The sequence below is a fragment of the Salvelinus sp. IW2-2015 genome, linkage group LG16 (genome assembly GCF_002910315.2).
Source record: "Salvelinus sp. IW2-2015 linkage group LG16, ASM291031v2, whole genome shotgun sequence".
NCBI classification, from domain to species: Eukaryota; Metazoa; Chordata; class Actinopteri; order Salmoniformes; family Salmonidae; genus Salvelinus; species Salvelinus sp. IW2-2015.
In genome coordinates, this window is record NC_036856.1 from 32,602,318 (window position 1) to 32,616,974 (window position 14,657).

A 14,657-nucleotide genomic window follows, 5' to 3' on the forward strand; every position below is an offset into this window, starting at 1 on the left:
CCTGTACACAGACGCACAAAAGACACACACACACACGTAAACACATGCACACATCCGAAGGATGTCACTTCACCACAAATCCCTTGTCTAACATGAGCCCTCTAGCTATTTGATTGAATGTCTATGTTTGTCTCAAAAAATGCACCATTTTTGCTTTGGTACAATTTTTTATTTTTCTATTACAAAACATGTTCCATATGTATGACAGATGAGCTTATTGAGGGTTCAGCATGCTAGTCAGTGTTTCAGTGTGGTCCACTACTAGTTTATCAAAGATTCAGCATGCTAGTCAGTGTTTCAGTTTGGTCCAATCTCACTGAGTTTATCAAAGATTCAGCATGCTAGTCAGTGTTTCAGTGTGGTCCAATCTCACTGAGTTTATCAAAGATTCAGCATGCTAGTCAGTGTTTCAGTGTGGTCCAATCTCACTGAGTTTATCAAGATTCAGCATGCTAGTCAGTGTTTCAGTGTGGTCCAATCTCACTGAGTTTATCAAAGATTCAGCATGCTAGTCAGTGTTTCAGTGTGGTCCAATCTTACTGAGTTTATCAAAGATTCAGCATGCTAGTCAGTGTTTCAGTGTGGTCCAATCTCACTGAGTTTATCAAAGATTCAGCATGCTAGTCAGTGTTTCAGTGTGGTCCAATCTCACTGAGTTTATCAAAGATTCACATGCTAGTCAGTGTTTCAGTGTGGTCCAATCTCACTGAGTTTATCAAAGATTCAGCATGCTAGTCAGTGTTTCAGTGTGGTCCAATCTCACTGAGTTGATCAAAGATTCAGCATGCTAGTCAGTGTTTCAGTGTGGTCCACTCACTGAGTTTATCAAAGTTCAGCATGCTAGTCAGTGTTTCAGTGTGGTCCAATCTCACTGAGTTTATCAAAGATTCAGCATGCTAGTCAGTGTTTCAGTGTGGTCCAATCTCACTGAGTTTATCAAAGATTCAGCATGCTAGTCAGTGTTTCAGTGTGGTCCAATCTCACTGAGTTTATCAAAGATTCGCATGCTAGTCAGTGTTTCAGTGTGGTCCAATCTCACTGAGTTTATCAAAGATTCAGCATGCTAGTCAGTGTTTCAGTGTGGTCCAATCTCAGAGGCCGTCTTTGGTCATCTCTATTACAGTATTCCCTATTTCTTCAGTATTGATGCTGGGAAATCTACATACAGTAGTCAGGTAAGATTTCTAACATAGTTACAGAAGAAATTGAGCAAACACAATTAAGCACATTAAAAAACATGTCAATACAATCACTACAGCTGTCAGTTCTGTTGCTGTCAGAAAGTGACGTTGAAACACAAAATGTCAGTCAAGTTTGGGTCTCTACGGCCAAAGGACGGCTCCCTGAGTTGTTGAAATAAAGTTTGGTCCAAAGAATATTTGGAACATTGATTCCCTTGAGTCCTTACAACACACAACACACATCTACAATATACAACAGATATACATCTGTTACCCGCGCGGACCACTGAAGAGATTATATGTTCCTCCATAGCCTGGCTTGGTTCAGTTCGTCTGGCCTGGCTTGGCTTGGTTCAAAGTCCTGGCCTGGCCTGGCCTAGGTTCAGTTCAGTCTGGCTTGGTTCAGTTCAGTCTGGCCTGGCTAGGTTCAGTCTGGCCTGGCTAGGTTCAGTTCAGTCTGGCTTGGTTCAGTTCAGTCTGGCCTGGCTAGGTTCAGTCTGTCTTGGATTGGAGTGGCATAGTTCTGCTTGGGCTTTGAGTGAAATCTGGGATCCAGAGTACAGGGAAACGACTCTCCTCCTCTCCCCAGGCTTTCTCCCATCTCCTCCTCTCCCCATATCCTGCACCGCAGTCTGACTGTGATCAGATGGCCAGATATGTCAGTCCTGCAGGGTGTTGCTATGGTGATGCGTGATGAACCTCTGGTAGTCCTCGGTTAAAGCAGGTGTCATGCTGTGTTCCATGACCCCTGGCAGGGAGAGGTCGTAGCTGCGGTAGTAGTGTCCGCTGGTCTGCTGGTGCTGGGTGTAGTATAGGAGTTGCCTGGCAAACATGGGCTCCACCTGCAGGGGCGGAGGGGAACAGCAGGGATCAGTACTGGTGTCACTGGGAGCTGGTGGCGGTTGTAATGGGGCATAGCCACGGGACGTAGGGGTGCTGAGGGAGCTGCAGCAACCCCTGATAAATACCCCACCAATTTTTTTACAACTAAATTTATACATTACTGTTCAAAAGTTGGGGTCACTTAGATATGTCCTTGTTTTTGAAAGAAAATCTATTTTTTTGGTCCATTAAAATAACATAAAATTGATCAGAAATACAGTGTAGACATTGTTAATGTTGTAAATGACTATTGTAGCTGGAAACGGCTGATTTTTTTAATGGAATATCTACATAGGCGTACAGATGTCCATTATCAGCAACCATCACTGCAGTGTTCCAATGGCACATTGTGTTAGCTAATCCAAGTTTATCATTGTAAAAGACTAATTGATCATTAGAAAAACCTTTTGCAATTATGTTAGCACAGCTGAAAATGATTGTTCTGATTAAAGAAGCAATAAAACTGGCCTTCTTTAGACTAGTTGAGTATTGTAGGCTATTCCATGCGAGAAATTGCCAAGAAACTGAAGATCTGGTACAACGCYGTGTACTACTCCCTTCACAGAACAGCGCAAACTGGCCCTAACCAGAATAGAAAGAGGAGTGGGAGGCCCTGGTGCACAACTGAGCAAGAGGACAAGTACATTAGAGTGCCTAGTTTGAGAAACAAATGCAGCACAAGTCCTCAACTGGCAGCTTCATTAAATAGTATCCTCAAAACACCAGTCTCAACGTCAACAGTGAAGAGGCGACTCCGGGATGCTGGCCTTCTAAACATTTGAAGCTGCCATTTGGACTCTGTTTTCTCATGATCAATTAGCCTTTTAAAATGACAAACTTGGATTAGCTAACACAACATGCCATTGGAACACAGGAGTGATGGTTGCTGATAACGGCCTCTGTACGCCTATGTAGATATTCCATTAAAAATCAGCCGTTTCCAGCTACAATGGTCATTTACAACATTAACAATGTCTGCACTGTATTTCTGATCAATTTGATGTTATTTTAATGGAGAAAAAATGTACTTTTCTTTCAAAAACAAGGACATTTCTAAGTGACCCCAAACTTTTGAACGGTAGGGTATATACAGTACCAGTCAAAAGTTTGGACATACCTACTCATTCAAGGGTTTTTATTTTTACTATTTTCTACATTGTAGAATAATAGTGAAGACATCAAAACTATGAAATAACACATATAGCACTGTACATGATTCCATATGTGTTATTTCATATTTTTGATGTCTTCATTATAATTCTACAATGTAGAAAATAGTACAAATAAAGAAAAACCCTTGAATGAGTCGGTGTGTCCAATCTTTTGACTGGTACTGTATATTTAACAAAAATAAAAAATGGTGCACTAGGTCTTTATTACTCCTGTATTAGGGGAGCCAATTACCTGTCATCAGAGCAGTGAAAATGACACCTTTTTTCTCTCTGTATTGTTGGGAAGGGCCCGTAAGTAAGCGTTTCCCTGTTAGTCTACACCAGTGGTGGAAAAAGTACACAACTGTCATACTTGAGTAAAAGTATAGATATCTTAATAGAAAGTTACTCAAGTAAAAGTGAAAGTCACCCAGTAAAATGCTACTTGGGTAAAAGTCTAAAAGTATTTGGTTCTAAATATACTTAAGTATCAAAAGTAAATGTCAGCTCTAAAATATACTTAAGTATCAAAAGTAGAAATRTAAATAATTTCAAAATCCTTATATTAAGCAAAGCAGACGACACCATTTTCTTGTTTTAAAAATGTACGATTAGCCAGGGGCACACCCCAACACTCAGACATAATTTACAGATAGCCAGGGGCACACCCCAACACTCAGACATCATTTACAGATAGCCAGGGGCACACTCCAACACTCAGACATCATCTACAGATAGCCAGGGGCACACTCCAACACTCAGACATCATTTACAGATAGCCAGGGGCACACTCCAACACTCAAAAAAAACAGAGAGAGATAAGATCGCCGACAACACTAGCAGCGGTACCACCAGATCACCGACAACAACTAGCAGCGTACGCAAGATCACGCAACACTGAGCAGCGTACCAAGATCACCGACAACACTAGCAGCGTACCAAGAATCACCCGACAACACTACAGCGTACCAACATCGCCGAAACACTAGGCAGCGTATCCAAACATCAACCGACAGCAACACTAGCAGCGTAACAAGATCACCGACACACTAGCAAGCGTACCAACATCGCGAACAACTATACTAGCAGCTGTAACCAACATCACCGACAACACTAAGCAAGGGTAACAAGATCACCGAGCAACACTAGCAGCGTACCAACCATCCCGACAACACTCAGCAGCGTACGCTAAACATCTACGACAAACACTATGCAGCGTACCAAATGCACCGACAACACTAGCAGGTACCAAGATCAAAACCGACAACCACTAGCAAGCGTATCAACATCGCCGGACAACACTAGCAGCGTCGGCCAAACACACCCGACAACAACCTAGCAGCGTAACAAGAAATCACCGACAACACTAGCAGCGTACCAACATCACTAGCAAGCGTACCAAACATCACCGACAACACTAAGCAGCGTACGCAACATCACCGACAACACTAGCAGTGTACGAAGATGACCAAATAGGCCTATCCAACACGCAACTGCCAAGAGGGGAGGGAGCTGAGAGAGACAGACACACCACTACATTAGGGTTATTGGGATCCCAGCAAGGAGTGTGTATGTGTGGTGTGTAACTGGGGGGAGACGAGGAGGAGGGGGTCAGAATGGGAGAGAGCGAGAGCGAGTACGGGTAAGAGGGGAGTGGGAGATTAAGACGATGGATGGGGGTGAGTATGTTTCGCCTGGCTATAACTCAATCCCCAACAGCCTTAGCTAATCCAATACAGGCACAGTGGAATTAAAAGTTATCTTAAAGTCCTTTAACAACAACCCGCTTTGATAACACAACAATCATCCATTATTAACACCACCCACCACAGGGCGAGCTCAGGGGAGGATGGGAGGGAGGGAAGGTACTAGAAGGAAGTTAAGAGCGGGCTGAAGTGAGGGAGGGAAGAGGAGATGGAGTGGAGGGAAAGAAAGAGGGAGTGACAGGAATTAATATATGTTTACATCTGTTGAAGAATCTGCTCCGTATCTTGAATGCATTGGTTCTCCCGGCACCTGTGGGGATGGGATAGAGAGATGGTGTGTGTGTGTGGTGTCTAGGCTGGAACGCTGAGGGGGAGGGGGGGTGGAGAAGGTCAGGGTAGAGATTTTAGGAGAGACTGGTGTTGAGCTGGGAGGGCTTGCATGCCTGTCCATGACGGATAGCACACAGTCACATAAGAGAGAAGGAGAAAACGTAACTGGCCCCCAAGGGATGGACTGGGGCAGGAATGGGACTGGGCAGGTACGGTGAGGAAGGATGGACTGGGGCAGGTACGGGAGGAGGGAAGGGACTGGGGCAGGGACGGGAGGAGGAGGGACTGGGCAGGCGACGGGATGGAAGGGTACGGATCTGGGGGCAGGGCGACGGGAGGAATGGGACGGACTGGGGGGCATGGGATGGGAGAAGGGACGGACTGGGCAGGGAACGGAGGAAGGGAGGGTACTGGGGGCATGGAGGAAGGGAGGGGACGGGCAAGGGAACCGGGAGGAAGGGAGGGACTGGGGCAGGAGGAAGGGAGGGACTGGGGACAGGGAGGGACCTGGGGCAGGGACGGGAGGGACTGGGGCAGGGACGGGAGGAAGGGAGGGACTGGGGCAGAGGTAGGAGACTGGGGCAGGGACGGGAGGGACTGGGGCAGGGACGGGGAGGAAGGGACGGGACTGGGAGGGGACGGGAGGGACTGGGGCAGGGACGGGAGGAAGGGAGGGACTGGGGTAGGGCGGGAGGCAGGGATTGGACTGGGAGCGGGAGGAAGGGATGGACTGGGGCAGGGACGGGAGGAAGGGAGGGACTGGGGCAGGACGGGAGGAAGGGAGGGACTGGGCGGGAGACGGGAGGAAGGGAGGGACTGGGGCAGGAAGAGGAGAACTGGGCAGGAGACGGGAGGAAGGAGGGACTGGGGCAGGGAAGGAGACTTGGGGCAGGGACGGGAGGAAAGGCGAGGGGACTGAGGGCAAAGGGACGGGAGGAAGGGAGGACATGGGGCAGGGACGGGAAGGAAGGGAGAGACGAGGAGCAGGGACGAGGAGGAAGGGAGGGACTTGGGCAAGGGACCGGGAAGGAAAGAAGGGAGGGACTGAGGCACGGGACCGGGAGGGACCTGGGGGCAAAAAAAAAAAAAAAAAAAAAAAAACCAACAGGGAAGGAGAAGAAAAGGGAGGGACTGGGGCAGGGAACGGGAAGGGGAGGGAGGGACCTGGGGCCGGCGACGGGAGGGAGGGAGGACTGGGGCAGGGAACGGAGAGGGAACTCGGGCAAGGGGCAAGGAGAGGGAGGAAGGGATGGACTGGGGCAGGGATGGGAGGAAGGATGGACTGGGGCAGGCGACGGGGAGAGGGGAGGAAACTGGGCAGGCGGGAGGGGGAAGGAGGAAACTGCGGAGGGACGAGAGGAGGGATGGAAGGAGAGAGGAGAGACTATGAGGGGAAGGGGGAGGAGGGGTATCTGCTGGATAACTCTAGAAGAACCAGAATAGACCAGGCGGGTTGGGTGTCTGGTCACTGGCCAGCTGAAATGGAAAGTTGGAAAGGCTGAGAGACAGCAGATTACGAGAGGTCGGTTTCCCATGACAGGAGGCCGGGACTGGAGCGCACCTGGGGTCAGGTTATCCCCATGACAGGGGCCGGGGGCTGGAGGGCCCTGGAGGTCAGGTTTTCCCCCATGACAGGGGCCGGGACCTGGAGGGCCCTAGAGGTCAGGTTTTTCGCCCATGAACAGGGCCGGGCTGGAGGGCCGCTGGAGGTCAGTTTTCCCGCATAGACAGGGGCCGGAGGGCCCTGAAGGATCAGGTTTTCCCCATGACAAGGGGCCGGGGCTAGGAAGGCCCACTGGAGGTCCAGGTTTCCCCCAATACAGGGGCCGGGCTGTTGGAGGGCCCTGGAGGTTCAGGTTTCCCCATGACAGGGGCCGGGGTGGAGGGCCCCACCTGGAAGGTCAGGTTTACCCATCCCCACATGACCAGGGGCAACCGGGGCTGGAGGGCTTCTGCTGGGTTTGGATAGGAGAGGGCCAGGTCGAGATGCACTGGACAGGAATAGGAGAAAGTGAGTCAGGGGTGATAAATGGTCCTCTCACCTTAAACCAATCAAACGAAACTGACCAAGGAGAGCAGAACTGGACGGGGAAAGGTTGAGAGGAGGCAGGGGCAGGTAGACTGAGGAGGGAGGGTGAGAATGATACTGGCCCCTAGCATGCAACAACTAACCCCAGGGAAAAAAGGACGGGACAGGTTTGAGAGAGCACGGGTAAGCTAGCTAGGAGTCTGGGCACAGGGGGAAACATGGGGTGAGAGTGATGCTGGCCCTGGCCATGCCCAAGGTGGACCAGGAGAGCATCAAGCCAACCGTTAAATAGGAAAAGATCAATCCTCTGGACAGAGAGGAGAGAGAGTGCGAGGAAAAAAGGATAGAAGGGAGTGAGCAAGGAGGTGGGGGGGGGGGAGCAGTCCCGAAATGGGAAGAAATAGAGGGGGGAAAGTGAGGGGAAGAGGAGGGGAGGCAGGAAAAGCATAGCTGAGAACTGCCTCTGAAACTGGCAGTCTATGATAATGGGCAGTCAAGAGTGGCAGGGAACAGGCCGTGCACATGGGCCTACCCATCTCCACTCATCTCTTCCCCTCACACAACACACTACATTATAACAGCGGGGTGGCAGAAAGACGGGTTGACTAGTAGATGCTATAGCGGAGTGAGTGAGAGATACTAGTGCTACCTGATTTGACAAACAAAGTGGCTTGGTTAATTAGTATTCTATTGAGTGCGAGGTATGTAAAAAAGTTGTTTAGAGTAAAAAGAGAAGAGTGAGTGAGTCAACAAAGTACTATATGTATGTTGAGTGAGTGAAGTAAACGAGTACTATAATGCAAGTAAGTGAGTGAGTAAACGAGTACTATATGTAAGTAAGTAAGTGATGAGTAACGTACTATATGTAAAGTAAGTAAGTGAGATGAGTACGAGTACTATATGTGAAGGTGAGTGAGTAAACGAGACTATATGCAAGTAAGTGAGTAGAAGTAAACGAGTACTATAATGTATGTGAGTGAGTGAGTTGAGTAAACGAGTACTAATATGTATCGTGAGTGAGTGAGTAAACGCGTACTTATATGTAAGTGAGTGAGTGAAGTAACGCGTACTATATGTAAAGTGAGTGGGAGTGAGTAAACGAGTACCTATATGTATGTAAGTGAGTGAGTGAGTAAACGAAGTACTATATTAAGTAAGTAAAGTGAGTAAACGAGTAACTATATGTAACGTATGTGAGTGAGTGAGTAAACGAGTACAATGTAAGTGTGAGTGAGTGAGTAAAATGAGTATATAGTGAGTGAGTGAATAAACGAGTACTATATGCATGTAAGTGAGTGAGTGAGTAAAACGAGAGCTTATGTGTATGCGAGTGAGTGAGTAACGAAGTACTATAGTGTAAGTAAGTGAGTGAGTAAACAGAGTACTATCTGTAAGTAACGTAAGTGAGTGAGTAAACGAGTGCTATATGTGAGTGAGTGAGTGAGTAAACGAGTACTTATATGTAAGTAAGTGAGTGAGTGAGTAAACGAGTACTATATGTGGAGGAGTGAAGTAAACGAGTACTATATGCAATGTAAGTGAGTGAGTGCTAAAGCGAGTACTATATGTAAGTAAGTGAGTGAGTGAGTAACGAGCTAACTATATGAATGTAAGTGAGTGAGTGAGTAAACGAGTACATATATGTAAGTATGTGAGTGAGTGAGTAACAGAGTACTCTATGTATGTGAGTGAGTGAGTAAATGCAGTACTATATGGAGTGAGTGAATAAACGAGTAACTATCTACCATGTTAAGTGAGTGAGTAAACCGAGTACTATATGTATGCGAGTGAGTGAGTTAAACGATACTATAATGTAAGTAAGTGAGTGAGATAAAACGAGTACTATATGTAAGTTACGATAAGTGAGTGAGTAAACGAGTGCTCATATGTGAGTGAAGTGAGTAACGAGTATATAAATGTAAGATAAGTGAGTAAACGAGTACTATATGCATAGTAAGTGAGTGAGGTGAGTAAACGAGTACTATATGTAAGTAAGGAGTGAGTGAGTAAACGAGTACTATAATGTATGTAAGTTGAGTGAGTTGAGTAAACGAGTACTCAATATGTATGTACGTGAGTGAAGTGAGTCAATGAGTACTATATGTATGTGAGTGAGTAAACGAGTACTATATGCATGTAAGTGAGTGAGTGAGTAAACGAGTACTATATGTAAGTAAGTGAGTGAGTGAGATAAAACGAGTACTATATGGTATGTAAGTTGGAGTGAGTGAAGTAAACGAGTAACTATATGTATGTAAGTGAGTGAGTGGAGTAATGAGTACATATGTATTGTGAGTGAGTGAGTTAAACGAGTACTATATGCATGTAAGTGAGTGGAGTGAGTAAAACGAGTACTTACTATGTATGTGAGTGAGATAAACAGTACTATATGTATGTGAGTGAGTGGAGTAAACGAGTACTATATGTAGTGAGTGAGTGAGTAAACGAGTACTATATGTATGTAGTGAGTGAGGTGAGTAAACGAGTACTATATGTAAGTAAGTGAGTGAGTGAGTTGATAAACGAGTACTATAATGTATGTAAGTGAGTGAGTGAGTAGAAGTACTATAATGTTAAGTAAGTGAGTGAGTGAGTAAACGAGTACTATATGTATGTAGTGAGTGGAGGTATGTCAGTAATGGGCCAGAAAGCTGTATGGTGGTGCGGTTAAACCCACTACAGACAGATTTCATGTCCTGTTTAACTGTGAGGATAAACTAGCGTAAAGCCTGTCCGTCTCCTCCTCCTCTGAGGTTCACCACCCTAAACCCACTGGAAGGACTAGAGGGAGGATTGTCCTTACAGGTGGGGGTTTAGAAGGCTAGAACAGAGCTGGGGACCTCAACTACCGGAGCTCTAAAGTACCTAACCTACTACCCCTCACCCCTACCGCCTGCCCTAACGGGAACACAAGTGTCCCTGCATGCGGCGGGTAGGAGGGGGAGAGAGAGGGAGCGAGCAGGAGAGAGCAAGGCCCCATAATTAACATGCCCAGGCGGATTGAGGAACTCTGTGCTCCTCTTGCACACACCAAATTTGCGCCAAACCCCCATGATTATTAGGTAACACTTCACCTCTAGTGAAGACACATGGAGGAAGAGGGAAGGGAGTGTTGAATTACTGGAAGGTTGAGGAGGGGCTGGGGTGAGGGATAGATGAGTGAGGCGGTGGAAGCAGTGTACCTGCTCTGTGGATTGAATTGACTGAGGTGACTGGTCAAGACAATTTTTAGAGCAGCTTCCTGGCGCTTTGCGTTATACAACAGAACACATTCTGGTACTGTACTCAAAACCGAAGACTGGTAAAAGGCACTACTCTGAACAGGTGGATGGAAAACAAAAATGTAAATGGTTTTTTTTCTCAAATGCACCGTTTGTAATGTTGACATTTTATTGCAATGCAGATCAGTGGTAGAATGGTGAAAACCCAGTGCTACATTGAACTGGAAGTAGAATGGTGAACCAGTGATCCCGTTGAACTGAAGTAAGAAATGGTGGACCCAGTGAATCAGTTGAACTGAAGTAGAATGGTGGACCCAGTGATCAGTTGAACTGGAAGTAGAAATGGTGAACCCAGTGATCAGTTTGAACTGGAGTAGAATGGGTGACCCAGTGATCAGTTGAAACTGGAGTAGAATGGTGAAACCCAGTGATCAGTTGAACTGGAGTAGAATGGTGAACGCCAAGTGATCAGTTGAACTGAAGTAGATGGTAACCAGTGATCAGATTTTGAACTGGAGTAGAATGGTGAACCCAGTGGATCAGTTGAAACTGAAGTAGAATGGTGAACCCCAGTGATCAGTTGAAACTGAAGTAGAATGGTGAACCAGTGATCAGTTGACCTGAAAGTAGAATGGTGAACCCCAGTGATCAGTTGAATTTGAAGTAAAATGGTGCAAGACACGCAGTGATCAGTTGAACTGAAGTAGAATGGTGAAACCCGTGATCAGTGAAACTGGAGTAGAAATGGTGAACCCAGTGATCAGTTGAACTGGAGTAGAATGGTGAACGCAGTGCTCAGTTGAACTGGAGTAGAATGGTGAACCCAGGTGATCAGTTGAACTGGAGTAGAATGGTGAAACCCAGTGATCAGTTGAACTGAAAGTAGAATGGTGAACCCAGTGATCAGTTGAACTGAAGTAGAAGTGGTGAACCCAAGTGATCAGTTGACTGGAGTACGAATGGTGAACCCAGTGAATCAGTTGAACTGAAGTCGAAATGGTGAACCCAGTGATCAGTTGACTGGAGTAGAATGGTGAACCCAGTGATCAGTTGAACTGGAGTAGAATGTGAACACGCAGTGATCAGTTGAACTGAAGTAGAATGGTTTGAACCCAGTGATTCAGTTGAACTGAAGTAGAATGGTGAAACCCAGTGAAATCAGTTAAACTTTGGAGTAGAATGGTGAACCAAGTGATCAGTTGAACTGGCGACTAGAATGGTGGAGACCTAAGTTGATCAGTTTGAAACTGAAGTAGAATGGTGAACCCAGTGATCAGTTTGAGACTGGAGTAGAATGGTGAACCCAGTGATCAGTTGAACTGAAGTAGAATGGTGAACCCAGTGATCAGTTGAACTGAAGGTAGAATGGTGAACCCAGTGATCACATTGAACTGAAAGTGAAATGGGTGAACCAGTGATCAGTTGAAGTGGAAGTAAGAATGGTGGGACCCCAGTGATCAAGCTGGTTCCCACCAAAGCTTAAACCCGTTGTGCAACAGTCTTACCATTTTCATCAAACAACTTAAGCAGAAACCGCATACCTGAATAAATAGCCAGGTCTACTGATGTGTAGAGGCCAAAGGTTTGTATGAATCCATGTAAAACACAGTAAAAACTGATGGCATATGACTAAACATAATAAAATTAATCTCAGTGACTGTCACCATGACAATGACCCATTGACCCTTGAGGTTAACATGGGAACATTCCCACCCAGTTTGCATTCCCCTATACACTAAACTAACACCCCTGTTTGGCATGTCTTTGGACACATTTGCAGCATGTGTGTGTGCCCGTTGCGTGTCATCCTGTTAAGGTTTCTCGATTTATTAGCGACGGCGAGAAACCTTTGATTGCAACTGGGGACCAAAGAATACATTTACCAACCGTTTTTGGCAATGAGAGGCCCTTTATCTCCTTTCCCTAAGAGTCAGATAGGAACTGGTGGGGTTACCTCTAACTTCCCCTTCATAACTGGACACAGAGACATAAAATGGTCTCACGAGTTCATCGGACTCTGGGGAAGGGATACTTTTGGATTTGGCCAATTTCATCCCCTTTTAACTGGGAAGAGTTCACGCTACACCGCTCTCACCGATTTCTGCTACACCCACTCAAACCCTATGGATTAACACATTCAACACGTCCCTGAACGCACCGGGTCCAACACGCTCACTTATACTCAGAAAAACATATGAACGCACACAAACATGAAGCATGCACACAACACACACACACATTGCACGCCGCATTCCTCAAAGGTTTTCAGAAACTCCACATAGATCCTCTGAGTCGTGCACAGAGATATCACGAACAGACAAAACCCTGGTCAAAGACTGTTCGTTATGCAATGAAATGTTTACACAGGCCTTGTGTGTGAGCATTTACACAGGGCTGTTGGTGTGAGCATTTAACAGGCCTGTGTGTGAGCATTTAACACAGGCCTGTGTGTGAGCGTTTGTAGTGTGTGGTGAAAAGTTATTCCTAGTATCCATCCCGGTTCAGGGTGGTGTTATGTGCATCTGTCACGCATGGCCTGCTTCCATCAGGTCTTTAGTTTATGGCCAATTGACGAGAGAGAGCTGAGAGAGGTCCTACCATCAATACAAGCTCAGTACAGGGGGGGCTGTGTCATAGCAGGCCTCCTAACCTGGTTGATCACATGACAATATGGTTCTAGTACCATGTGGCCAGAAGAACAGTCCAATCAAATCCCAATGCTTAATACAGGCGGAAAATGAAGCGGAACAAAAAAGATCAATTATACATGAATGTATGTGGATAATGAACTCAGGGACGTGGCTGGTCCCTCAAAACAACAAAGCAGCATGTGTGTGATTCTGTGGATGCCTTGAGGGTGTATGTGTTTTTTTTGTGTGATGATTACTCATGCAGCATGTGATGACGTGAGAGAAGAGAAGTGACACACCACCCACAAGTGGTTGCACCTGTTTGACACAGAGGGCCTGAAAAGTGAAAGGGAATGAAGCAGATATGGTCCTGTCCTGTGAGCACTGGGGTTGGGCCAGATATGTTAGTGTGTGTGTGTGTGTGGTGTTGTGTGTGTGGTTGTGTTTGTTGTGCCTGATTAACACCAGCTATGGGAGAGTGTGGGAATGGCAATTTTAGAGTGGGATAGTTTTACCAAGCAGCTGAGGAGAGGAAACACACAAGCGAGATTCACTCTCTCAACTCTATAGCCTCACTATTTAAAATTATAGGTGAGAGACGATTACTGGCATGCAGAAAGATTAATTATACAGCAAATGAGGTACATGCAATGGAAATAGAACACAGCAACTGGTAAGTCTGAAATCAAAAACAAACATGCCCATAGAGCTGGTGTGTGTGTAACAGAGAAAGAGAGAATGTTATCAGGAAAAAAGAGAGAGTAGTGATAGAGATTCTGGTGAGAACTAGAGAGTTGTGTGAACCAGCGAATGATGCAGAGAAAACCAAACTCCAAAGACATTAACCACGGCCAAATAAGGACAGGCTTTTGAGTGAGATGCATCAATGACATCAGCGTGTGTTTTATTGGTGCCATATATTTTGACTATATAGTGTGATGCAAGATGGAATGGTTAATCAACTCAAATATGCAAAGAGAATCTTTATTATAAACTACTGTGCTGTAGAACATATCAATTAAAAATATGAGTAGAATCTCGCTGTCCTGATTTTGTAATTATATATATATAATTATATAAATATAATACACCATTTAGCTGACACTGTATCTCAACGCAACTTCCAGTCACGTGGCAGTACAGAGGGGGTGTCGTGGGTTTGGCTTGATCTGTATTACGACATCAGAGACAGACGAAATATGAAAGGTGGCAATCTCTCGCCAGGAACGTAGACCTCTTTATCAACATGTAGTCATGTCGGCCAAAACAACCATCTATAAGTTGCAAAGTGTGCCCGATGCCAACATTTGGTTCTGGGTGCAGAGATGAGTCTTCCTGCAATAACAGACTCCACACAGCTTCCCTGCATTCACCAGATCCCACCATCTCCCGCATTACAGATCCACACAGCTTCCCGCAATAACAGAGTCCACACAGCTTCCCTGCATAACAGACACACATCTTCCCTGCAATTAACAGATCCACACATCTTCCTGCATTAACCAGATCCAACAACAGCTTCCGCAA

The 14,657-nt window shown here is 46.0% G+C and overlaps 1 protein-coding gene across 1 annotated transcript in view; it reads right to left on the minus strand.

Moving 5' to 3' along the window:
* Nucleotides 1–838: 838 nt before the first annotated feature.
* LOC111975433 (interferon regulatory factor 4-like) overlaps nt 839–14,657 on the minus strand; it is a 24,312-nt gene continuing 10,493 nt past the window's right edge. Inside the window, exon 9 of the mRNA XM_070447671.1 lies at nt 839–2,023. Coding sequence (XP_070303772.1) covers nt 1,841–2,023 — 183 coding nt within the window. The 3' untranslated portion in view covers nt 839–1,840. The remainder of the gene's footprint in view (nt 2,024–14,657) is intronic.